Here is a 27,142-nt window from a genome sequence, read left to right as displayed (position 1 = left end):
TAGAAACCAATTCTTGGAAATTCATGGAAGGGAATTATGACAACCAGCAACTTTGGTGAGGCTGTGTCCTTTACAGAGTTTTCCAGATTTTCCTAACTCAACTGGGTGCTTTTCTTTCTAAATACCATAAACTTTCTCAGAGACTATATTTTATTTATTTCTTACCTTTTGTTGTTGCTGTTTTGGGAAGGAAATGCTTTTATAGGAAAAAAACAATACTCAGATTTCAAACAACTTGATCTATACCCCTGGAAGACAGAGATTCAGGTTACGTAGTTCTCCAGTCCTCCCATTTGGTGAGAATTACTCTGTATTTTTCCAGATTATAGAATTTACCAAAAACATCTTCCTCTGAATGTGTCCTTTTGCTGAGCTATGGCTTATACTACAGTCCCCCAAGTGATTATACACGACTTCTGCCTCCACTCATTAGAGGAAGGAGTCTTCAAATGCATTTGCTAATGATCATTTCAGTGTCCCTGAAACCAGAAGAATTCTTGAAAAAGTAATCTCAGGTTATGAAAAAGTGTTGTCTTTCTTTGGGTGTAGGAACTAAAACCTTATTCATATTATTCTATAAGTAAATTTTCTATTATCCCTACCTAGTTTCCTTGGGAGATGAAACTCCCTCATTATTATATTTCCTGAAATTGAGACAATTTGTGGCCCTTAGAAATTGTCCCTATGTACCTTCAGAAACAATCATAAAGAAAACCATTCTTATTGGCAATTTTAAGCTGTGCTTCACCTTGGCAAAAATGTAAGAGCAATGCACATCAACCTGGTTCTTGCACCTTCACCCTTCAGGCAGCTGGTACAGATTGTTCTAGAAGGAGAGAGGAGGAAAGCTCTCCACCATGGGAGAGGGGTAGGGTGGGAGCATAGTTTATATAATAAGAAAACTGTGTTCTGAAGTCACTTGTACTTTCTGGACCTCAGTTACCTGTAAAACAGGTAAGAATGAATGGTTGTCATAGAGAAAAAGGGACAAAACAAGTGATTCCTCAGGTTCATTGAGGTACAAATTCCACTTTTACTATAATTATAACAAAGTTCAGATGATGTAAAGACAAACTCGTACAAATAGGCACAGATAAGTTAAACGCTAGTAGTATTCACATGTGGCTTGAATGCAGTTATTAATATCTAGGCTCACTAGAGTTAATAACCAATTTCAAGACTATTTGGAGAATTAGTTGTTAATAACAGTGACAAAAAATAAGCATCCCCATTACTGCTAGAGGCTGCCACTGTCCGGATGCTAAACTCTGGGGAATCTGATCACCTTAGGGCAAGCTCATACATGTTAGTTAATATTACTTGGTCTTTGCTGAAAAACAAAGAAAAGCAGGAAAGAAGGAAGGAAGGGAAAGAGGGAGGGAGGAAGGGAGAATGTTTAGTTTATATGCCATATGTAAAAAACAAATGCTCTGTTTCAAAGACAAGGATTATATTCTGCAATCCAGTTGCAATTTTATCCACTGTTAATTTAGTAACATTTTCCTTTGAAAACAAAAAGAACCCCTAAAAATAATCTCCTTTGTAATTTTATTTTACAAGGTGCCAGTATGATAATGGGCCCATTAGGGAGTCAACTGTGAAGAGTCAAGGTTTCCCATGCTGGAAATTCCATGGTACCTGATAGAACTCTGCAAGTAGCACCTCTAGATGCAGAGCCAGATTCTGGTGGTGATTTAGAAGTTCCTTTTCCCTGAAAAGACACTAAAAGTTAACAGAAACAGGGCAGGAAGTGGCTATGATAACAAAGCTGAGTTTGGTACTTGCCCTGGCTTTGGTAGCCAATATCACCGGACTCCTGTAGTATCAAATTTCAGGAAAGAAATTCACAGTATAGAGCAGAGCTGTCTTAATCATTTTTAGACTAACATTTCAAAAAGGGTTAAAAGCTATCTGCTTTGTCTGTTCCATCTGCTCAGATGTTCATCTGAAAATATCTGTGCTGTGATCTTTAATTTTCTTTAACAATCATGGTTTTCACTTACCAATTAATACTAAAAATACTAAAAAGAGAGGTATAAATACTTACGCTATAGAATACTGTGTTCCCAATCACATCCACCATATTAAGAAAAGGAAAATATCCATTTTCAATAACATTATTCAGCACCAGATCCTCTCCAGTTAGACAAACAATTCTTTTAAACATCTTTATGATTTAAGGCTTCAGTAACAACTCAAGAGTAGGCAAAAGTTTGCTATTTATTTAATCTTGGAAGAACACTGAAAGAAAAAGGCAGGGAATGTAGGCAGTGTGGAAGAACTCTCCTTTACATAGCTGGCCACATGTGGCTTCAACAGCTGCAGGGGAAACTGGCTGGGGCTAAGGTTACATATTTCTGTTCAGTAAGGGTATCCATGGTGGTAACTCTCATGATGACGGTAGTCATCCTGGTAACCATCCTGGTATCCTTGATGGTAACTATGGTAACCATAGCCTGCATACTCATCTTCTGGGCAGCGCATCCCCAGTGACTGCTGAATAGCCATTTCCTGTCTCCGGAGTTGCATCGAATCAATTAAATCGTACACAATCACCATGGACCACATTGGGGAAGGATACCAGGATTTCACATTTCCATCTTTTCCAACTAGAAGCATGGAGAAGTACTCTGGGCTCACTTGAAAATAGTTACGTATGTCTTTCACCAAATGGGCTGGTACGTCTTCTCGCTCCACAACAGAGCTCCCTGGAATAGGATTAGAAAAGTTGTTAGCGGATTGAAGAGGCAGCACTCAGGAAAGCATCAAAGTGAGAAGAAACCACTGTGAGAATAGAGAGAGGACCCAGGAGTCTCTTCTCTTCAGCTCAAAAATCCAATTTAAAAAGTTTGCTTGTTTTTTCTATTAGCAAAGAAATGTCCCTGCTGTTCTACAACATTATTAGTGTATCCAACTTTGGGGCACATAATGTCTCCTTATAGGAATGTTACAAAGTATAAAACCAGTCCCTTCATTTAATCCTGGCAAGATCAACTGCTTTAAAATTTGTCACTAACAAAGATTATATTGTTTATATTTCTAAGTTTACTTCCAATTAGCTTAGTTTCTTCTTAGCGGTTACAGTTTTACTTTTGATGCTGTTGTCTTTATAACAAAACTCTTATTTCATTGTCAAAGGTGAAAAATACCAATTATCTAAGAGCTGGGAATATATTTAAACTATTCTCATTAGTGAGAAGAAGAAAGCGAAGGGAGAAGGGCACTGACACTTTCTGCGTATCTGCTCTGTCCAGCACTGTGCCAGGAATTTATCCACATTATCTCAGATAAAGTGCTTGATCTTGGATGGAAGGACTGGGTTTACTTTCTGAAACTTTTAGTCACTGTCATTTTCTGTCAGCTTCTCTGAGCCTTTTAGTATATGTCCTCATCTGTTGCAAGGGAATCAGTGAGATATGACCTTTGTGCCTCGTAAAACTATTTCGAGAACTAAATGAGATAACATAGATGAAAATGCTTTGTAAGCCAATAAAGCCCCATGCAGACAAAAAAGAATTACTTATTTCAGTTAAGAAAATGGATATTTTTGCTGTCACTTATGATTTTTTTAGTAAAAACAATATTAGTGCTTGTGCTCTCCTTCCCCTTCTTTTACATGCATCCTGTGTACACACACACACACACACACACACAAACACACGGGCAAACATGAAGAGGGAGGATTTTGTGACCTTTCTTCACCTGAGCGGTACACCCACTGCTTACACATAAATTAACATAATTTAACTGAACTTATCAGTAGTTTATACTGTTTTAAAGTAACACTTTACCATTAATCGGGAACAGTTCTAAAACTCCCCCAACTTCCTCTCCAACACCTAAAAGCTTCAGAACAGTTATGTGGCGCAGACCTAAGAGAAAAAAGAAAGCCGTAGAATCTGTAAGTTTTCTTTCACCTCCAAAGACTGGATGTCTGAGAATTAAAAATCTCTAAGTTTAAAAAGAATATAAAACATAACCTGATTAGGTAAAATAATTCATTTTTTTAAGTTTTTTCATTAAAAATATATATTTAAATACTTATAACATCTTGAAAAAAGACTAATTGCAGATTTGGGGATTAACAACAGGGTCAGATGTGGTCTGGTTTTGTTTTGTTTTTGCAGATTGAAATAGAAGAATTTGCTTTTAAACTGTGATTCTCACTCTACTAAATGACAAAACAAAAATGAAGCCATCGGAACTTTAAAATATCTAAGATGATCTAAGCTGATTAGTGTTCTCGAAAAAAGTCATGCCTAAAGTTATAACAGCTTGCATGGATAATTTAATTTTCTCTCAAAGAAAAGACTACAGACGCTCGCCGTTGTGATTGTTTAAGAAATCATTCTGGCTTCCTCAAAGAAAAGTTTGTCAGTTTAAAGGGCAGGTTCTTAGCACTTTTTTAGAAGACTCAAAGGGGTAGCACAGCGGGCAGAGCTTGCTTCCCAGCCTCAGCTAAAGTTTCAGGAAAGGAAAGGAGGTCATGCCTTGGTAGCCTGTTGGAATTCTTTTGAAGATGAAGCGCATATGAAAAGATTCAGGAGAAAGAACACCGGAGGACAAGGAGGCTCTAGATTCATCCTATTCAGATTTCGTGGTTTTAGACAAAATCCGAGCCTAGTCATGGTAGCAACTTGGAACGAAATATGAATGTTGACGGTGTTGACTGTCCAGGGGAGAAAACTGAAAGCCACCATGGAGGGCTTTTTTAAGGAAGAGTTGAAATCCAGGCAAAATGCTATTACAAAAAAATTTTGTGGCCTTTACTCTTCTCCCAGAGAAGTGAAGCATTTCTATTCTACATGTTGTTGAGTCGTATTTTCAAAAGGGAAGAGCATGAATTTAATTATTCCTTAAAAACATGACTTGTTCACATTTCCTGTCTACTGCAGAAGTGTTTGACTTGGGCTCTGTGCAGAGATTCAAAATGAAACATCACCTAATAACTGCTGCAAAGACATCTTTAGAAAATTAGCAAACCGTGATTTTATTTGTATTCTTATTGTGGAGGGTCATTAACTGCTCTAAAAACTTCTGTCTTACCCAGCACTGTTGGTGGCGACACATAATTTAAATTTTGCCTAAGAATATTGGCACAATCAAATCTCCTTTACATATATTGATATAAGTTCTTAAAGCATTGACCTTGTTAATAGGAGTATAAATAAAAATTCACGAATTTGCTAATTGTCTTTACTGTTATGAGCTCATTTTCTCCCTTCTTTTGAGTTATTATTTCACATCTTAAAATTGAAATGTATTTATAATGTCAGGTACTGGGTCATAGCAAGGGCCCAGGCTCTGGTAATGTTTCACAAGACTTATGCCACCACACCGCCTTTTATAAATCAAACACAGTTTTATAACTAATAAATGATTCTTCTTCCTAATAGAAGTATCAAAATAATAAAGATTCATCTATGTTCCAATTATGAATTGTTTAATCTGTGGCCCCCTAGCTACTCTTCCCCCCTCTAATGACTCTCTCAAAATTCTTCCTCTGCAGAGGTGTATTTTACATGAGACTTCAGTTGTGATTTCCACTTTTGAAATTGCCATTATCTCTTTGGTTCAAAACAGAACTTAGTAATAAGTTCTCTGTATTATGCATTTCCTTTCCTTTCTATATGTCCATATTCAAAATGATACTAGCTCTTTCTGACCACTAGGATAATAATGTTTGGTAAAGAGAGCATACATTAGTTTTCAAAACACTGAGCAATTTACTGCAAATAATGATAGTAATAATAAACTGCATTTCTCTTTGACCTGCTTGTCTTAAAGCATAAAGTTCTGTTTAACAGATCTTGCTGTCTTCCTGGTGCCCAGTTATAGATCAAAATCCTTTCTAAGGGAATGGCAATATAGTACAGTGTGCTTCAATTCATTCATTAATTCCCAAAGCCATTCCTGTTTTACAAAAGATATTTAATCTGTGGAGAAGTACACAATGTTGGTACCTAATTATTATGTAAGAAAATGATAATACCTGAGTTTTACGATCTTGAGACAAGTTTTTAAAAAGTAAACAAGAAGACAACATAATAGAGATCACTTAAAGTAAAGCAGCAGGTATTTTCAAACACTTTAATGAAGAACCTGAGAGGGCAGAATATTGAGAAAAAAGAAAAAAGAAAAATAGACCCCAGTTGACTAAGATTTCAGTCTGAAAGCAACTTTGTCCTCAGTATTAACTGAGTAAGTGTCTAGGAATCTACAGTTTGGACTGGGGAATATTTGGATGACCTAATGTTCCATTTTAGAACAGACCAGGAAGAGAGTGGTATGGGAAAGCAGTGATGCTTTAAGACAAGCAGGTCAGTGAGGCTTCCCACTCACCAAAATTGCATGCCTGACCACTGAGGGCAGAGAGCTGCTGTGAATAGGCCCAGTCTTCATCATTAGGTGCTGAGATCACTAGCAACCGCCTCCTCCATCGGAACCTGGAAAAGAAGCAGAAGGCCACAACTGCTGCTTCAAACAATAGAGGCCAGTGTGAAAACGCAGAGGAACTTTGGCTGTCTTTTTTTTTCCTGTGCCCAGAATAAAAAACAGTGACCCTTACAAATATTTCATAGCTCCTCAAAGCCTAATATTAAACGGTATTACCACATTTCTTGCACGTTTTCTTTTGTAACTTCACAGTCTGCCATACTGTGACATTTGCGTGATGTGTCAGGCATGAGTCTGGTCATCAGGCATGAGTCTGGTCCCCATGCCTGATGAGGTCACTTAGGGAGAGACGAAGCTCTCAGATACAATGAAAACTAGCCGATATTGTATGTTAATTTGTAGCAACAGAAATAAGGGAATCAGAAAATAACTGAAGAAAACTCAGGTTTTGGGGCTTCCCTGGTGGCGCAGTGGTTGAGAGTCCGCCTGCCGATGCAGGAGACACGGGTTCGTGCCCCGGTCCGGGAAGATCCCACATGCCGCGAGCGGCTGGGCCCGTGAGCCATGGCCGCTGGGCCTGCGTGTCCGGAGCCTGTGCTCCGCAATGGGAGAGGCCACAACAGTGAGAGGCCCACATACCGCAAAAAAAAAAAAAAAAGAAAAGAAAACTCAGGTTCTGGTAGAGTTCCCTAGGGTTTTTGGGTGGGGCAGGGATCAGTGAATATATGGACAGGAAATAGTATGGAGAAAAAGAACTGAATTTTAAGTAGATGACAGTGACAGGAAGAAGGAAACTAGGAAAGTGTCTTAAGGGGTCAAGGAGGGTTCCTGAAAAAACAAAGCCCTGTGTACCTTCCTCAATAGCCAGTGGCTCTTCCAGGGGCAAATGCTAGTTCTAAAATGTACCCTATCATCATAGTAAGAACCACCACTTACAGAGTACCCCTAGGAAGTAGAATGGGGCTAAACCTAGAGTCATAGGATTTTAGATTATATGATAAACTTGTTTCTGCTCTTACAGCTCCAACACGGCAGGGCAGTGGAAAGAGCTTTTGTCTTACAGCCAGGAAGCTTGGTCCACATTTTGTCACTGCGACTTTTTGGGTTCCTTGAGCATGTCACTCTGTTCATCTAAGTCATAGTTTTTCCTTAGCTCTAGAATCAAAAAGAGCATCCACCTCAAAGAGGTGTTATAAGAATTAAACTCTAAAACCCATCAATGGAAGTTATGCGTGTGATGGCATGGCTATAGATCATGTCTTAATCTGCAGGCTTCTTGATTTAGAACTTTGTCCTACTGATGGATAATGTCCATTTCCCCATTAACAGATCTTGGACATTATCTATCACGATGTCATACAACAACCCATTTAATCCTTATGTTTGTGTATCATTTTATAGCTCACTTTCACCTACACAATATGTGATCCTCACTAGAGTTCAGTGAGGGCATGACTTGTTTTCCCCATTTCACAGATAACAAAACGAGGCTTAGAGAAGTGAGGTAACTTGCCTAACTAGTAAATCTAAGAGGTGGTACCGAAATACAGATTTCTCTGACTCCTGGTGCAGTGCTTTCCCTAGTCTACCCCCTCAGAGGTGCTGATGCTTGGTTGGCGCGTCAGGGTCCCAAAGAGGATAGGAAGGAGAGAGGGTGTGCATCCAAGGGGCCGCTGCGTGCATTTGTCTCAAATTCCACCTTCACTGGAGAAGGGTTTTTTGCTTTCTGCCCTCAGTGCTGGTGACTGCGGGGTGTCAGTGCACTCATGGAGCCGGAAGCCAGTTGATTTTATTCATGGCTTCTCTCCCTGTGCCCCTTCAAGCCTCACAGTGAACAGGAGAGTTTTCAGTCCCAAAGAAAATGGCCTCTTAGGGGAATAGTGGTTTGGATGAATGAGAGAAAATGATAGTCTGATGAAATACAACCTCTGAATGGGTGCCTGTAGCAAGGCTCGCCAAGAATTGCTTGCTGTGACATTACATTAGCTTCCTCTGCTTGTTTTTCTTCAAAGGGAAAGAAAAACTAAAATCTCCACTGAGGATAGGAAGATGAATGTATTTGCATAAAGGAGGGGAGAGGAGAATCTGAGACTGTCTGAGGTTTCCTGGGAAACGGAACAGTGACTGCTCTCGGATCACGAAAAGGGTCTCCTGTATCTTCCCTGCTTCCTTAGGAGGCATGCCAGACCAGCACCGGCACCCCAGCCAGCACCCAAAGCAGGCCAGCCTTCCTGGCCTCACACAGAGCTTCAGAGTATCCTGGAGGGAGCTATTTTGGGTGAGGTCTATTTTGGCTTGTTTACCTGTGTGCACCACTGAATGCTGTCAGACTGGAGAAGGATGGGATCTGAGACTCCCTGTCCCAGACACAATCAAGAGAAGGTCATTTCCCCTAAGTGATGATTCTTTATCCCACAGACATTTACATTAAGATACAAGGCCCCAGCTCCCAACACTGAAGGACAAATGTTAATGGAACTAACTTCTGTGGGAAGTAACAAGAGATGTGAATGTGGCCCAGATCCTTATTTTGGACAAATTGCTTTTCCGTCACTTTACTTTGTCAGTAAATAGAAAGTCTACAAGCTACGCATGTGTTTGCTTCTTTCAACTGGCATTTCCAAATTAGTGTGCATTTGCCCACTCTTTAGGGCTTCTGTCTCAGAGAAAGGTAATTATAGCCTGAATCATATGAGTGTCACTAAAAACTAGACTGGCTTCAGAGTCTGGTCAGCTGAAACCAGGCTGTATAGACCCACCAACAACTCAGCAAATATGAAGGAAAATTCCCATTTGGATACTCCTTTATTTATAGAACAGTTAGGTAGAAAAAACATTTTTTTTTCAGTTCTTTTTGCCTGGGTTTCAGTTCTGAAGGTGTTTATTAAATCTCCTCTTAGCTCTCCTTTGATGACAAAGTTCTCTAACTAGGACCTGAATAAATGGCCCTAATACTACTAATAACCACCATTTTTTGATTACTTGCTTTGTGCTAGGTTCTAGCTCATTACCTTTAGTATCAAATTTACCTTTCACAACGATCTTAAGAATAGCTAAATTTATTATGCCCATTTTGCAAATGAAAAAACTAAAGCCCAAAGAGATTAAGCAATTAGCCCAAGGTCACACAGCTAATAAGTGGAGAAACCAGGAATCAACTTCAGGGCTGTCTTACTCATGCCTTTAAGTAATACACTATTCTACTTTAATTTTTAAGATCAGTGATAATTGTCAGCACGATGATTCCATGACCACAGGTCATAGATAGCCATAGGACATCTAATTTATAATCATATGCCATTCTGAATATCCATAAAAGATGTATGTTCCTGAAATAGTAGTGAATATAAGAGCTCACAAGTCTCTAACATTAGAAGGAGAATACATTTACATTATGTAGGGCCCTATCCAGTTCAAAAGACTTTAGATGCAAAATATGTACAATGTCTTAAGAATCAAAAAAATACAAATTCAAGCCAGTGATCAACTTGAATGAGCATTGCAAGCTTTGTGAGTGAACAAAAGTGAGATAATGTCAGTTTTCCCTTTCAAGTTTTGAAACCCATGACACTGTGATTATAAAAAGACCCTCTGCCTGGAAATGGTGAAAATAATCCCTCAGAATGTCTGTAGTTGCAGGTCTCATGGATGGCCTAAATCCTTGGTTATAAGTAATATCAGTGAACTAGATGGTTACTGCTTTAGAGATCAGGCTATGTGAATTTAATGGGTTGGTTCAGTGGGTATGCCTCTTTCAGTCCTAGAAGATTCAGAATTAAGAAGAGGAAGTTTGCAAAGAATCAAAATCGTAGTAATAATATACATTTCTGATTTTCTTTATATAATTTATGTTCTTGTGAAACTTAAGAGAATTTGGCTTAAAATGATAGCCTTAAAACTCCAAACTAGAATGTGTAATTGAGTATTTGGTTTAGATGTATAGTTTTAGGTTGAAACTAAGTTTTAGGTTGAAACTATTACTAAGCGTATACAGTTATTGGAACATCTGAGAAAACTTTAGATTCGCTGTATTTACAAGATTAACTTATTAAACTTATGGCTCATTTAAGTACTCAGAAAGGTTTTGTTTATTTCAAGGAATTGAAAGAAATATATTAAATGTAAAATGGTTGTTTGGCATAATGACATTGTTTAATTACTGAGTTCATAAGTGAGATTAAACATTATTCAAAGCCCCTTAAGAGTGATAGTTAAAATTTGCCAGGTTATAAATAAAATGATAAGATTTAAAAGCCTAACTTAAAAGTTTAAGAGAAAACTAAGGTCTTGAATTTATAACTTGGATATATTTAACACTATTGGTCAAAATCAAAAGTAAACTTCTAAAGAATCTTTTCTGCCTAAAAAAGGAGAGAAAGGTAAAAGAAATAAAAGGAAGGGAAGGAGAGGGAAGGGGAGGGGAAGAAAATACCTCAAGGACAACAGCAAGCTCTTATCCCCAATCTTCTGAATCACTGACATCTAGAAGGATGACCTTGAACTAAAAGTTGATATTTCAGAGCCCCCAGGATTGGACAAGAAGCCATCGGCCCAGTAGAGCCCTAGAGCCGTTTCTCAGCCAGGAGAGTGGCCGGAAGACTGAATGAGCCTTATGTCCTTAGGGAGGCATGCACCTTTCATCTCCACTCCAGGTATTTGCTCTGTACTGAAAATTTGGATGAAGGTAGAATCTTGGGTTCCTTTCAGCTCTGAAATCCTGTGGTTTTAGGAGTATCTTTCTTCACTTCAAACTCTGGGCCTCTGGGTTCACACTAAAATTAATTCACATTATATTTTCAAAACGAGTGTTAGATAAGAGCGTGGACTTTGGGAACCAGATTATCCTGGGGCCACTAAGTTCTAGAACTGACACTAGTTCAGTGATGAAAGTTATTTAATCTCCATTAGCCTGAGTTGTCTTGTCTGCAGCAAGACAGTAGTTACAGTATTTAGATCATGGGATTGTTGTGAAGATTAAACTCAGGAGGGAAGAAGAAGTGCTTGGCACAAAAGGTGATTACAGCAACCCTGGAGTGGAAGTAGGGCTACTTGCTGTCGTTATCCTCATGGGTGAGAGATTTTTAAGATAGGGTTAATTGGAAGCATAGGGGCAACATACCTAGAAAATTGTAAACTGAAAATTTGGATGAATGGCAAGTCCTATGCTCTTTACACATCATGTTGTTATCTCTTAAAAGACCCAACCTTTCTGAATCTAGAGGAATTCAGATTATCCATTTCCTAATCACAGAATTCTTGATGCTTAGATGAAATTTCTGCATCCTTGCACCTCTTAAGGTCCCAAGGATTTGTAGAATTTTCATCCAACATGAGGGAAGGGATGGAGAAGGGAAGAAGTAGAGTGATTTTTTTTACACTCTTTTTGGTGTATGTACTAGAGTTTCCCTATAATGGTTTTCAATAAACCATACTCCCCAAGGAATCAGGGAGCTGGGTCAAGAGGATTTCTCCTTTTGAGGCCTTAGCGGAGCTTTTGTTCTCTGCAGAGTTGGAAGGAAGCAGAAAATCAAGCAGTGTTCCAAATCCTGTTTGGAACTAGAAAAGGCCCAATAAATATGTAAAATAAAAGTACAGTATACAAAGCCCTCCAAATTGACTGACTGAATAAACTAACCCTCACAGAAGTTCAGAATTCTGTCTCTGTGCCAAAAAAAAAAAAAAAAAAGGGCAGAAAAACAAGAAAAGACCTATCCAAAGCCACCCAATTAACACTCAAGCTTGGAGCTGACCCCAGCCAGCCTTGCCACCAGAGCAACTTCCAAAAGGACAAGACTAAGCCTGGTGACGAGAGTGCCATGAAGAGGACAGACGTCTCACAGGGAAGGTCACTCTGCACACACATGTCTGCTCTGTGTTTCTCTGGGGTTTTCATTAGCTCACTCAGGACACTCTCCCGTCTGCCTCCTCGGGGTCTCCAAAGGTGATGTACCTGGATAGGAAGTTCTCCAGTGACTGCTTCTTGTCTTCTTTGCAAACAATGCCCTCCTTCTTCTGCTTTTCCATGTCTTTGATTCGGGACTGAAAGGTATCAATCACATCGAACACAGACTTCATTGCTATAGGCACCTCATAATATTGCTGTTGAAGGAAAAATAAAAAGTATATAATGTATGAAGGTGTTTCTTCCCTATGTCCAGAGGATAGAGAGCTTGAGAGAATTCAGGGTGGCTCCAGGGAAATCAGAGCCTGGAGGGCTCTTTGATTTATAAATTCTCTCCTGCAGTAGTACCTCTGCTGATTTTTTGAGGTTTTGAATCCATGAAACAAAAGCCGTTAGCTTCCATGAAGGTCTTAACGTCACTCTTTTTATTGGGAAGGGTCCATGCCTTCCTCACCACACATATTCTAGGCTCACTTCCCTACCTCTGGGACTAAGCTGGTTCCTCTTCACTATACAACTGGAGAGAAGGTCAGAAACACTGTACTAAACACAAGAAAACAAATGGAATAACGTGTTAGAGTATCTGACCTGAGCAATAAGGGTAATTTTCCACCAGAAGGAGGCCTGCTCTGTGGTTATCAGAAATCTACATAAACTCTTTGTGATTCCCAGAGACTATTTTATTGAGTGAGCATTACTTAAAATTAGGTCATGTTTGCTTATGTATTCTCAGAAAAAAAGTTGGAGCTAACTTTTTTGGGGATAATGAAATTCAGTTTCCTGCATCAAAGCTGTCTGGACTTAGAACAGCAACCTGAGGTGGATTTGAGGGCTGGCTGATCAGCATAAGTGCCCTCAATGGGAATTTAGTAAATCATGGAATGTGAAAGGTGGCCGAGACCTTGGGGATCATCTAGTCCAACCTCTCACATTAACGGTGGCACAACACAAATGTGGAATGAATTATTGAAGGGATCTCTCTCTAGATCCAGAAAACTACTGCAGGTTGAATCAGCTATTCTAATAGTCCAGGCAGCTTTTTTTCAAAAGGATTTTCATGTAAGCATGGGCTCTGGAGTCAACCTGCGTGGGTATGAAGCCCAACACTAACTGGGTGAACTTGGGCAAGTTACCTAACTACTCTGGGTCTCTATTTGTCCTCTGTGAAACAATGATAATACCTGTTATTTATCTTAGAGGTTTTAGACAAGGATTGTAAACATCTGAGGTGAGTGCTTGACATAATGAAAGCACTCAATAAAGTTAGTTATTATTGTTAATATTATTATGACTACATGGCACAGTTTTTCAGGGTTCAGAATCTCTGTCCTTATCATAGGAAGAAAGTAGGTGTAAAACCCTACTGTCTTGCCCATGTTGGATCAGGAGGTAAACTTCCAGGCCCTTTCAAAGTAGACCTATGTTAAATCTGGGTTTTCTGAAAACAGAAGCTAAATACTCTTTACTTTTTATCACCAGGGCCTGGCTGGTGATAAACATCATAGCTATTCAACAATTGTCTGGTGAATGCATGACTTTGATGTTACAGAAGAATTTAGTCTGAGTCAAGTAGCTGGGCCGTAGGTGGTCACCCAATCCAATATTTTCCATAGACCACATTTCTAGACACAAATTCTACAGGACAGTGGGAACTATTTGGACCATTTCAAAACCTTCCCATTTATGAAATAACTTGTGCTTAGTCATATGTCTAATAGACTCATTGACAAAAAATTGAGTTGCTATCTTAAGGAATGTCACTGCATCATCCAAAACAGGAACCCATACCTTGACTCTCAGGTCCACATCAGTGAGCACCATGAAGAAGTCATTGTAGGTCATTCCATACTCCTTCCTTAGCTCGCTGATAAGATGCTGGTCTACCAAGTCCTCATCATCCACAACACGCATAGGTTTCTCATTATCTTAAGGCAAATGAAATGTGAATAAATATGGATGTGACAAAACAGAAATCAGTGGGAAACCAAAGGGTGGAGGCCCTGAGCCTTCATCCCAAGTTAATGAGAACAATTTTTGATAGTTGCACACATTTGACTAACATTTTGTTTGAACGAGCGTTTCCAAAGTGAACAAATAAATATAGAAACAAGTGAATAAACTCATTTTGAAAATCACTTTTCCAAAGATGATCAAACCGCCATCTCTGCCCACTCTGGTCACAGTGAATCAGAAGGAGCAACGTGAGAGTGAAGCTGCTTAGTCATCCCTGGAAGAAGACTGCCAACTCACTCTGGGGATGAGTCATCACCCTAGCTCACCAGGGAACCAGACCCAGATTCTTTGGTTAAGTTTTATTTCATTTTAAATTTTATTTTAGTGTTAGTTATTTGTTTAAGTCTAAAATCAGTGTCTGTTCCTCCCACTTAGAGAATCACTTTGGGACTCAGTGAACTATGTCATTGCCATAGAGAAAAATAAAAAGCCTATGTTCAAATCTGGTCATTTGGCTCCAAAACAAGTCAAGCTATTCATAATATAAATTTTGTAAGTGAATACAATTTTAAGTAAAATGTTACTGAATTTATGGAAGTTTTTAGTGTGAGGTATTTTTTCAAATATCAAACCCTGAAAACAAATTATTATAATTCAGAATGGTTCCTAAAGGTGCTACTGGGTTAATGGGAAGTATGAACATGGCAAATTACTATGTCTGGAAAGCATTTTGGAAAAGATAGGACAGCTTTATTTACTTCTCTCCCATACAGGTCACAGTGTTTCCCTCAACCCTATTAAAATTTTTATCTGCAAATAATCCCCTGTATTTTAAAAAAATGTACAAAAGTTAAAGTTAGCAAATATGTGATAACAGATCTATTACAGAAGGGAATCTATCAGTTATTATCAATACTGCTACCCAATGAATAGTACTACAGTAGAAAAAAACACAATTTTGCAGATACAGAGGTTACACAGCTGAGTACCACAGACTATTACTCTTTTATTGATATAAAGGGGACAATTACAATTTAAGTATTACTTTGGTTTATTTGATTAGGATTGAAAGTATATAAGTTGAAAGTATATAAACAAAAAGCTTCATTCTCCCAAGCAGATCATAATGAGAGGGGAGAGAATGCTATCATTAATAAAATATAAATTAATTTAAAAGAATTGTTAGGTTCATGGTGTTGGTTTTTGTTTAGTATAGCTCACTGAATAAAAACAGCAACTTGCAGAATAAAGTGCATAGTATGATGTTATTCTTAAAAGGAAATAAAGCAAAAGAAAACATAATACATCTATATGGGAATATGCATAGGAAAAAGTCCAGAAGGACATACAGCTGATAAAAATGGTTGCCTCTGGGGAGTGGGAAGAGGTGAGGTAGAAAATTTCACTGTTTACTCCATGTAAGTCTATATTATTTAAATTTTAACAAGAAGCATATTTTACTTTGTGATTAATAACAACAACAATAATAATAATGAAGGAAATCTTTAAAAAACTGATTTGTAAATGTCCTCAACAACTAATGTTCTGATTCTAAGACCTTACAAACCAGATTTTATCTTGAACCTAGGAATTGCTATTTTTAATCCATAACATACATTCATTTTTGCTTTTGTTCATTGAACAAAATATTTGCTGCCAGTGTCCTAAGCTGATTCTGTGCTGGATGCTGAATTCAGAGATAAGTAACTTGAACAGAGTTCAAGTTCCTAAGTAGAATCACAATTAGAACATTTACATCTACCTAACAGGTAAAGTCACAAAAACCACTGAATGGCTGAGATGAAAGGAAATTGGAGACTGTAGTGGATTTCAAAAATGGTCCCAGGGCTTCCCTGGTGGCACAGTAGTTGAGAGTCCGCCTGCCGATGCAGGGGACATGGGTTAATGCCCTGGTCCGGGTAGATCCCACATACCGCGGAGCGGCTAGGCCCGTGAGCCGTGGCCGCTGAGCCTGCGCGTACAGAGCCTGTGCTCCACAACGGGAGAGGCCACAACAGTGAGAGGCCCGCGCACTGCAAAAAAAAAAAAAAAAATGGTCCCAATTCTCCACCCTTGCCTATACTTACACTTTGCCCAGTAGCTGTAGCTGCCTGTTATGGTGGATGGGTTGATTCTGAGCTCATCTATATAACTTGCTTCGGTCAGGGTTAGCCAGTGTTCACATAAGTGATACAAATGGAGGCTAGAAATGGGCCTGCACATTTGGGATTCCTGCTGCTTCTGCCATTACCATGAGACTACGTCCATACTAGCCTTGAAGAGGATAAGTCAAGCCAAGTTACTCTGGTCTCACCCCAGCCAGGGCTATCCCAGATCAACTGACAGCCAGGTGACCCCAGCCAAGATCAGCAGAACCACCTAACCAACAGGCAGCTGACTGCAAACACATGGGCAAGCCAAAGCTGAACCTTTCAGGCTTGCGACTCAATGAATGTTTAATGTCGTATGCCACTGAGGTGTGTGGGTCTTTATTACACAGCCTTATTGCGGCAATAGATAACTGCTACAGACATTATCTGGACCAACCCAGTCACATTACTGAAGATGAAACCAAGGACTGCAGTGGACACTCTGCAGTGCTGGCCAGATCCTACCTTCAGGACTAAAGCTGCTGTGAATGTTAGCAGCTGAATCCCTCTGAAAACTGCTCTCCTTAGAAAAGTGCTGCCTTTCCCCAAATCACACCCTTACAAAGAGACAGCCCACACTCAGTGGTTGCTGCAGGGGTGGAGGCAGTAGATATAACAGCTGCCCCCTTGCCTCAAAGTGAACAATGCTGAAGGGCCAATTGCATTCAAATTCTCTCTCTGTCACTTTGCATCCCTCTCCCCTCATAGGCGTTATTCCTGAGAATACTCCCCATTAACCTCTTGCATGCAAATCTCAGAGTCTGTTTCCCAGAGAACCGACCTATCACAGACACCATGAAGGGAGCAATCTGCTCAAGTTCACATTGCTAGTTAATAACAGACTGCAGGTTAGGACTCAGGTAACATGACCTCATTCCCATCCAGTCCTCTCTCTACTTTCACAAAATGCACCACACTCAAGGATAGAGATGACCCAAGAACAAGATTTAAACCAAATTTTATTCTACTAAGATATGGAGGGGGAAAAAAAAAACCCAACTTCATGGTCTGGATTCTCCCTTCAACTAGAATATTTTCTGAAATGATCTGATCAAATTAAAAATGATAAACAGAACATTTTGCACTCCCAGCCTACAGAAAGATACATCCCGAAGCATGTTTGTGCTGAGAGAATCTGCCAAAGAAAAACAATGAAAGGCCTGATGAACACTGGATCCAACTGGGATGGGGACAACTCTAGAGCAAGACAGAGTCTACCTGTGGCTGAATTCTGAGGAGGGTAAGTGTGAGGCCAGTTCCTGTCTCCAGCTGCCTACTCCTGACACAGGTCTCTGTTATGCTCTGCATTCTGTCTAAATCAGGGCTGGGTGAACAAGAGGTTCTCTTCAGTCTGGAAAAGCAACATGTATTTGACAGATTCTTATTAAATTTATCCAAGTTCTGTCAAAGATGTCTAGTCCTCCTCAAGGGTGGCAGGGCTTAAACCAAACATTCTTTAGAACACATCCTATAAATTGTCCATATGGTCCTGATCCGCCTAAAATGATTCACAGATCCAAGCCCATTTGGTAGGATTTGGTCATTCCACACAACCTGCCCCTGGACCTAAGATTTTTTTTTTTTTTTTTTTTTGCGGTACGCGGGCCTCTCACTACTGTGGCCTCTCCCGTTGCGGAGCACAGGCTCCAGACGCGCAGGCTCAGTGGCCATGGCTCACTGGACCAGCTGCTCCGCGGCACGCGGGATCCTCCCGGACCGGGGCACGAACCTGTGTCCCCTGCATCGGCAGGCGGACTCTCAACCACTGCACCACCAAGGAAGCCCCTGGACCTAAGATTTTTGAGGAGGGACGGGGGGAGGATGAACTCTGCTGTGTGCTGATGAGTACTGGCTCTAGAAGAGAAACACCTGCCTAGTTTCCCACCCTTTCAGAACTCCAACTCCAAAAGTCAGTGGTCTTCAGGTAGTAGTAAGTTTCTTCATGTATTCGTTCTTCCATGTCTGACTATAGACAGCAATGACACCGCAGAAAAATTCAGCTCCAATTACAACTTATTAAATACCAACTGTGTGCCAGGCATTGTGTCTGAAGCCTCCCTCTGTGACTGCTGCGTCTCTGTGACATCCATGGTTTCTCCTCTTTCTCTTCATCCCTAAATTCAGGTCATTCCTCCAATGTCCTGGGACCACTTCAGCTCCCCCATTGCTTCAGAAGTTCCCAATTTTCTCTTGCAGTTTTTCAAAGTATGAGTCACTGTCTACCTTCATCATGAACCTGGAGTGCCTGTTAAAATTACAATCCTTGAATCCAGATCTATCTGGTTCATGCTCCCTGGGGGGCACTATTCCTCTGCCTTAATCAATTGTCTCAATTGTCTAGAAAGACCAATTTGCCAATTTGTCTTGTCTATGAAGAATGTGTCCTGCCAGGTGCTTTTCTGTCCTACAGACTGACTACTAAACCTTAAAAGTTATTTAAAATTTATTTGAAAAATATATTTAGAAATCTTTAGTGACTTCACATGGTTTACCAAATAAAGTTTGAATTCTTTGTCCTGGTATTTGAAATCCTCTAAAATCGGGTGCCAATCTATATTTCTAGCCCTCTCTTCCCTTCTATCCTACACCCAACCTTCTGCTCTAGATCAAACTTATCTGCAAATCAGAATCCCTTGAGCAACATTTTAAAAACAGATTTCTGGACCCCATCCCCAAATTGGGTCAGCATCTTGGAGTGGGGAGAGGACCAGGGAGTCTGAATTTTCCTTCTGTTTTATAAAGAACGCCTATAAAGTGAGATTAAAAAGACCAACAACACAATAGAAAAATAAGCAAAGGACACTAAAAACAAAGCATAAATGGTCCTGAAACATATGAAAATATCTTCGATCATACTCATAAAAAGAGAAATGCAACCTAACACTATATCACATTAAGATACCATTTTTCACACACTGCATTCCTTAAAAAAATTCACAAGTTTGATCTCACAGTCTATCGAAGAGGTTTGGGGAGATAGACGTTCTTACACATTTCTGGTGGGACTGCAATATGATACAACTTGTATGGAGAGAAATTTGGTGATATCTACCAAAACTAGATACACTTTCTGTTTGGCCCAACAATCTTACATCTCAGAATCTATTGTAAAGATATACCCACATACATAGAATGACATGTGTACGGGTTAATTCTGAAATTGTTTATAAAAACAATATACTGAAAGCAATCCAAATGTCCATCAAGGGGAATGGTTAAAGAGACTGTGGTAGAATCTCACAATGGCTTAATAAAGAGAAAGATCTCTATGTACTCATAAGAAAAGATCTCCAGGAAATATATTTAAATGAAAGAAGCAAAACGCAAAGTAGTCCATACAGTATACTATAGTTTGTATAAAAAAGAAGGGGAAAACAAAAAGAAACTACTTTGTAGCACAGGGAACTATATTCAATATCTTGTAATAACCTATAATGGAAAAGAATCTGAAAAAGAATATATATATATATATATATATATATATATATATTCACTTTGTTGTATACCTGGAACTAACACAACTTTGTAAATCAACTATACTTCAATTTAAAAAAAAAAAAGGTCTTTCCTAGCCAAGGTAATAAAACAGTTTCCTGTTAAAAAAAAAAAAAGAGAGGGAGAAGAGGAATATAGGTATTTATATTTATTTGTGTTTGCACAAACAAGCATTAAACGGATAAACAAGGAATCATAAATATTCCTATGGGGGCAGAGAGTAATAAGGTAAAGGGTCAGGAACGGGTGTAAGACTTGTCTGTGTATGCCTTTTTATGTAGCTCTGACTTTGGAATCCAAAAAATGTATCATTTGTTTAAAAAAAAGAATAAAAACAAAAAGCACCTATGATAGAGTCATCATCTATCAAAAAAAATCTACTCAGTTTCAAGGCCCCTCCTTTAAATCCACCCGCTTTTCAAAATTCTGTGATACATACAGTACTGTGATGACTGCAATCGGAAGAGCTTATTCCTCTACCACATTCTTCAAGCACTTGTTTTATACACTTGACTTATCAGGTGTTTTTCACCCCTTGCTTGCAGGGGTTGATCTTGACACTGGTACACTTGATGTTGAATGGGATGACTGGACAAGTTAGGGGGCAGCCTCTCCAGCCTCTAGGGCACAGAGTGATTGATAATCAAAGACTGAATAAACAGAGAGGGAGACCACAGGCAGTGTCTGGAAATCTGATCACTCACCCAGCCTTGTCTCCCGGCACAGGGTGGCAGGCTCTAGAGAAGGCAGCTGCCGGGCATAGTCACCACTGAAGAAAGGAGGAATCGGGGCAAAGGGTCAATTTTTCAGGTGCTCCTGTGGGAAAGCAGCATGTCTGCACTGTTATGGATCCTGATGGTTGTGAGCTGTTCATAAAGAGCAATTCTCTTCAACAGGATCGAAGGTAGAGTGTTTTAGGCTGAAATGTACTCTATCAGTCTCACTTAGGAAAGTTGTGTCAGAGATTCACCTAGGAATTCTCTACTCACATGAATAAGGAATCAACACTGTTTCTCCTTGTTGCCACTTTACACTTCCATAAACTCTTCCACCTCCCTTTTTTTATTCTTTAAAAAGAAACTATCAGGGCTTTCCTGGTGGCGCAGTGGTTGAGAGTCCACCTGCCGATGCAGGGGACACAGGTTCGTGCCCCGGTCCGGGAGGATCCCACGTGCCACGGAGCGGCTGGGCCAGTGAGCCATGGCCGCTGAGCCTGCGCTCCACAATGGGAGAGGCCACAGCAGTGAGAGGCCCGCGTACCGAAAAAAAAAAAAGAAACTATCATAAACTGCCTTTGCCCATAAAAATGTCCTGTGTTCTAACTCTTAAAATTTGGTGATCAATACCAGCGTCAAAATATTTTTCATCTCTACATTTTGCTAAGCACATATATATATATATATATACACATGTCTGCTGTGCTTTCCTCACTTCTCTTTTCATTCTGCAATAAATGTCTTTAGCTAGGAACTCCTTCCCACCTGACAAACTTTGTCTATAATTCATACACTTAACATAGACACCAATATTCCTATCTTAGATTGATACTTTAAATATCTCTAACAATTAAGAATGTCTTTATGTGTTAGGTCATTCTATTTTTCGTCTTTTGGTTTTGGGTTTTTTTTTTTTAATTTTCTTTTTGTGTTAGGTCATTCTAAACCATCACGTATAATATACTCTGGGCTGGCAAAGCCAGATGGGCTTATTCTGCATTGGAATTTGCTCAAGAACAAATGATGATTGAAACCTTAAAGTAAGTTCCCTGGTGTTTGTAGGTCCATCATCTATAACTCAAATACATTTAGCAAGACAGGCCAGCTGATGAGTACAGCCCACACTGTAGTTGGATGTGGGCCTCTGCTTTTAAGGACCAGTAAAAGACTGGAAGAGTAGAGAGTGCCTGATTTATTTTGAGGAAAGTAAGGCCATCTGAGAGATTTCCAGCTGAAAATCGGTCAAGGCTGGAGATTGGTTCACTGAGACCATGGCACACGCCAACTCCTGTTTTCCCATGGCTGACTCCCAGTCTTGGCTGAAAGTACTACAGCCTTTCCCATAAGGGTAACCTGGGACATGACACAAGGAGAGAAAGGCCTTCCAGGAATCAGATAAGGAACAAAATAAAAGGCCCCCAAATCATGTCCAAGCTCCCATTCAGTAAGTGGCAAACACCCAAATCACAATACCTGATTTCCAATAAGGCAGAAAAGAATATCTCAGTCCTCTACAGTTCATATTCAATCCAGATGTCTAAAAGACAGCAGGATTCATGTTAAAATTTTGCCAAGGCAGCACCAAATGCTTGTAACAGTTAGGACCATGTAGAGGTTGAGGTGGAAGATAAAATGATTTTTCCAAACTTCTCTGAAGTAAGGAATGACAATTCTTTGTGTGAGTTGGTGCGTAACATATTTGACACTGGGAACACCTGGTGGAGGAAGGCTTTCATCACCAGCCAGCATGTTTCTGTACTGGATTGAATACCTACTTCCTCTCTAGACATCTGGATTATAACCAAGCTCACTGGCTCATGCAACTATTTGAAAATCCAGGAAGCCAATGGTTGACTCCCAGTTAACCACAGAATATGTGGCTTTGTAGTATTAGTCTCTTGGGCTTCAGTTTTGTTTTTTTTTAATATACCATTTAAAAATTTTTTTCTTTTAATATTAGTTTATTTATTTTGGCTGTGCCGGGCCTTAGTTGCGGCACACGGGATCTTTGTTGCGGCATGTGGGAGCATTAGTTGCGGCATGCATGCAAGATCTAGTTCCCTGACCAGGGATCGAACCCGGGGTCCCTGCATTGGGAGCGCGGAGTCTTAGCCACAGGACCATTAGGGACGTCCCTCTTGGGCTTCAGTTTTGTCACCAAGAGTAGTAATGCAGCCTGACCCTGAGAAGCAGTTGTGAGGGTTCCCTGTCAACGCTGTGTAATTAGCAGAAAGCAATTACAAGTATTTTTCAATTATATGTGCTCTAGTCCCTGTGACAGCGCATTGATCTCCAGATGCCTGCCAGATCAAATGGTGGTGATGACGACAATAGTAGTACTTCTTATGTGACAGGTAATTACATATAACTTCTTGTTAAATCCTCACCATCACCTGTGAAATGTATGTAACTATGTTCTAAGCTGAGACTTAGGAAATAAATTGCCCAAAGTCACACAACAAATACATTGTGACCGTGGATTTGAACCTCTTTATTTAACTCTAGAACTTCTTTTGTGTCTTTTGTTTGTATGATTATTGTTATTGTTGGTAAGGACACTCTCTCTCTCTCTCTCTTTTTGTTCTCCCTCCAGACATACATACAGCACAGAGATAAATGTCCACAAACCAATCACTGATCCACAATGATTTATGAGAGGACATTGGAAAGGATGCTATTTATTTTCCTTTAGAACTATCTCAGGGAAAAGTGAGCTAATAAAAATAGAGAATGCATAACTGAAACTTCAAACCCAAATAAATTTGGGAGACCTGCTGGCCCACACTGTACCTATACTAAACAATACTGTATTGTGCACTTAAAAATTAGTTAAGAGGATAGATCTCATGCTGAGTGTTTTTACGACAATAAAAAAATACGATTTAGAAAGCCAGACTATATTAAAATCAAGTTGACATTATCATGACATAATTATGACTGATATGTGTTCAATGATACCAAGACCACATGACAGAAAAATATGTGAGGTAACATGTTACATGTAATGAAGTTAAATGTTAACTAATGGAGGGACTTCCCTGGTGGTCCAGTGGTTAAGACTCCGCACTTCCACTGCAGGGGGCGCAGGTTCCCGGTCAGGGAACTAAGATCCCACATGCCACGGTGCAGCCAAAAAAAAAAAGTTAACTAATGGAAAAAGTATGTTTTATATGCTTTCAGATGAAATATATTTTATGGAAAATATGTAGGATACGCAAATGGTACAAGAAGAAGGATTTTCATTATAGTTGAAACAACAATAAACAAAAGTAGAGAAATCATGTAAGAAAAACGTTTTTTTAAAAAAAATAAAGCTCTAGAGATGTAATAGTTATAAAAGAAACTGGGTGGGTTAGAGGTGGGGCTTCTGACCATGAGGCATAACTGCTCACAGTAAGTCTTGCCATGTTCCCATGAGAACGCAGTGAGTTAGACCTTAGCTGCCTAACGCTGAGCTGTACGCCTAACGCTGAGCTGTACGCCTCACACGCATCATTAATATGAAAAATTGTGAAAACTCTACATTCAGCCAAATCCCTCTGCTTTCCAAAAGGACGTGGGCGCCATTCAGTCTGTATTTCCAGTGATTTTTCATTTAGCTTCACAGCTTCTCTCAGCCCTGGCTCATTCCCCCCAAGCCTGGCCAGAGTCAAGGACCCCCAAGGGTCTGCAGGAACCCCATCTGTGAGGGAGTCGCCTGCAGCACAAAGGCTACAGGAATATCAGATGGTGCTGCTCACAGGCAAGAAGACTCAGGGGCTTCCCTGGTGGCGCAGTGGTTGAGAGTCCACCTGCGGGTGCAGGGGCCACGGGTTCGTGCCCCGGTCCGGGAAGATCCCACATGCCGTGGAGCGGCTGGGCCCGTGAGCCATGGCCGCTGAGCCTGCGCGTCCGGAACCTGTGCTCCGCAACGGGAGAGGCCACAACAGTGAGAGGCCCGCGTGCCGCAAAAAAAAAAAAAAAAAAGACGACTCAGGATCCAGAAGAAAGTGTCAGGATACCTCTCTGGCTGCCTCCGACACACTGTATTACTTCTCCCCTTTTCCTCCATCTTACTGACTTTCAAACCATACAGTGTTTGCATATTTTTCATTTTAAAGTGCCCAAAACTTAAACCAGAACCATTCAGAATGGCTACATATCAATAATTAGGCAGACTGACATTTGTTACCACAAGAAAAGAGCCCTCTTGAAACCTGAATTTTCCTTTTGATTCCCCACCGACCTCTCCCATAAGGTGTGCCCCACTTTAGCTGAGAGAAAAGCAATAATATAATAAAGTGTTTCAGAGAACCTAGCTGGAAGTGGTCGATTTTCATGGTGCTGTTGTTGATAGGGCCAAAGATGGTGATCACGGAGACTTTCCTGGTGGCCATCTTGCAGAAACTTTCCAGATACTCATCTCGCTGCTGCACATACATATTGTTCTCAGCCTTGGGAGCAGTGATCAGCTGGAAGAGGGTGAAAGCAAGAAAATAGTAACTCATGGTGATAGTTTCACACAGAGGCAAAAGCCAAAGGGATGATTTGGAATAGAGGGTTGGTAGTGACTGACACCTGAACGAAGAAACTAGATTGTTTTGTTGAATAGATAGTATAATTAAGGCCAAAAGAGACGATTTGGAAAGGCCTTTTTTTAATGACTCCAGACAGCTTAGAGTTTTCTATTCATTTCCACTATTGTCTGCCTTCATTACCAGTCTCCACATGTCTTGGTTTTCTCATTTGTGAACTCTGCACAGGAATGCTTCTTTCGCAAGGCTGATGTAAGCATTACGTGATACTTGGCATGCAACATTTGTTCAATAAATGCTATCTCTCTTGTTTTATGTTTTATTTATTTATTTTTTAAATGACTGTATTCTCTCTCTCTCTCTTTTTTTTTTTTTGCTGCACCACCCACGGCATGCGGGATCTTAGTTCGCCAACCAGGGATTAAACCCGTGCCCCCTGCAGTGGAAGCACAGAGTCCTAACCACTGGACCGCCAGGGAATTCCCATTTCTTCCTCTATTTTGATCTTCATTATCTTAATTGGCTGCTCAGACATTCATGAATTCAGTGGTTACCACTATTATTTCATGTCTCACGGGGTTGAGTTTCATAGACAGGCCTTAGGCACTATGGAACATTCGACGGCTTAGAATTTTTATGGGGCAACATTGCAGAGAATTTTTAGGACAGCCTTTTGGCCCAGTATTGTCACAGAATATAGTCATTGTCACACTGGGCCTGCATAGAGCTCGTGGTGGAGGTCTGATGTTGGAGTCCTCGAACAGGATGGGTTTTACTCTTTCAGTTCAGTCTTCTCTCCAATTCAAAACTGTATTTTTCACCTAGCCCCTGTGTCTCTCACGCTCACTTTGAAACTCTGACTTTTTCTGGGGAAAGAGAAGATACAGCAATAGAAAGAGATGATTTAGTCACCAGCTATCTGGGAAAACATATTTCATTATTCTGGATAAAATGAGGATACTCTTATTTTTTAGGGCTCCTCTTGAACCCTCTCCCTAAGGCTGCCTCAGTGTTTTAATCGAGCCCGAAATAAAAGCCTTTTGACTCTGGTGATTATTTTTGCTGCCTTTTCCCGAGCTTTCTCCAATTTTACCAGGTTCTTCCTGAGCAGAAACCAGAACTGTGTACCACAATCCATGAGTGTGTAGGCATGTGCTGTTCACCCTGGAAGTGGAAGGACATGAAGTTTTATGCTGATGATGACCAGGTCTTTGTTGACCTCTCTAACCCCATTAGCTCACTAGGCTGATGTCTGCAGTAAACACTGTCTACTCACCCTTTGCAGGCTCATCATTAGTTCAGAGGCCAGGATTGAACTGGCAGTGAAAGCATGGAGTCTTAACCACTGGACCACCGTCTATACGGTTTCTTTCATTTGACCAATTCAAATTTGTCAACCACTTTTCTACTTACCCATCTAGCCTTATAAAATATTTCTGAAGTTTGTGGCTATTAGCTTGGCATTTTGCAGAGGGAAAGTCACCATGTTGTTAACCTCTTTATCGAATACTTTATCAAAATGGTAACAAATCTGCTCCCAGCTCATCCTGCTGTTTATTTTGCTCTGTCAGAGATGTGATTATTGCTGCCTGCAGGCTTTCCCTTCTAAGAATTCTCTGTGCTTGAGAAGATACTATGCTTCATGGAAATCAAAATGAGTTCAATAGCTTTTGAGTGGAACAAAAGTGGAACAAAAGTTTATCCGGAATGAAGTTTTGTTTTGTTTCGTTTTTCTCAGATTGTTATTTATCTTAAATAGACATGATTTCATCTATTTTTTTTTAATATGTAGAGAAACTGGAAGTTCATACACTGCTGGTGGGAATGTAAATGATTTTAGCTACTTTAAATTTATTTATTTATTTATTTTTGGCTGTGTTGGGTCTTCGTTTCTGTGCGAGGGCTTTCTCTAGTTGTGGCGAGTGAGGGCCACTCTTCATCACGGTGCGTGGGCCTCTCACTATCGTGGCCTCTCTTGCTGCGGAGCACAGGCTCCAGACATGCAGGCTCAGTAGT

General features: G+C 40.1%; 1 protein-coding gene across 1 annotated transcript in view; it reads right to left on the bottom strand.

Moving 5' to 3' along the window:
- Positions 1-2,202: 2,202 nt before the first annotated feature.
- The window catches only part of CCDC80 (coiled-coil domain containing 80), a 33,469-nt gene continuing 8,529 nt past the window's right edge, over positions 2,203-27,142 (bottom strand). The window contains exons 3-8 of the mRNA XM_060150611.1: positions 24,907-25,063; positions 14,087-14,223; positions 12,347-12,495; positions 6,343-6,446; positions 3,792-3,872; positions 2,203-2,708 (exon numbers count right to left, since the gene is read on the bottom strand). Of these exons, the coding sequence (XP_060006594.1) occupies positions 2,362-2,708; positions 3,792-3,872; positions 6,343-6,446; positions 12,347-12,495; positions 14,087-14,223; positions 24,907-25,063 (975 nt within the window). The 3' untranslated portion in view covers positions 2,203-2,361. The remainder of the gene's footprint in view (positions 2,709-3,791; positions 3,873-6,342; positions 6,447-12,346; positions 12,496-14,086; positions 14,224-24,906; positions 25,064-27,142) is intronic.

Source organism: Lagenorhynchus albirostris, chromosome 5, assembly GCF_949774975.1.
Source record: "Lagenorhynchus albirostris chromosome 5, mLagAlb1.1, whole genome shotgun sequence".
Classification (NCBI taxonomy): domain Eukaryota; kingdom Metazoa; phylum Chordata; class Mammalia; order Artiodactyla; family Delphinidae; genus Lagenorhynchus; species Lagenorhynchus albirostris.
The sequence above is the reverse complement of the archived record's forward strand: the minus strand, read 5'-3'. Positions and strand labels throughout refer to the sequence as shown.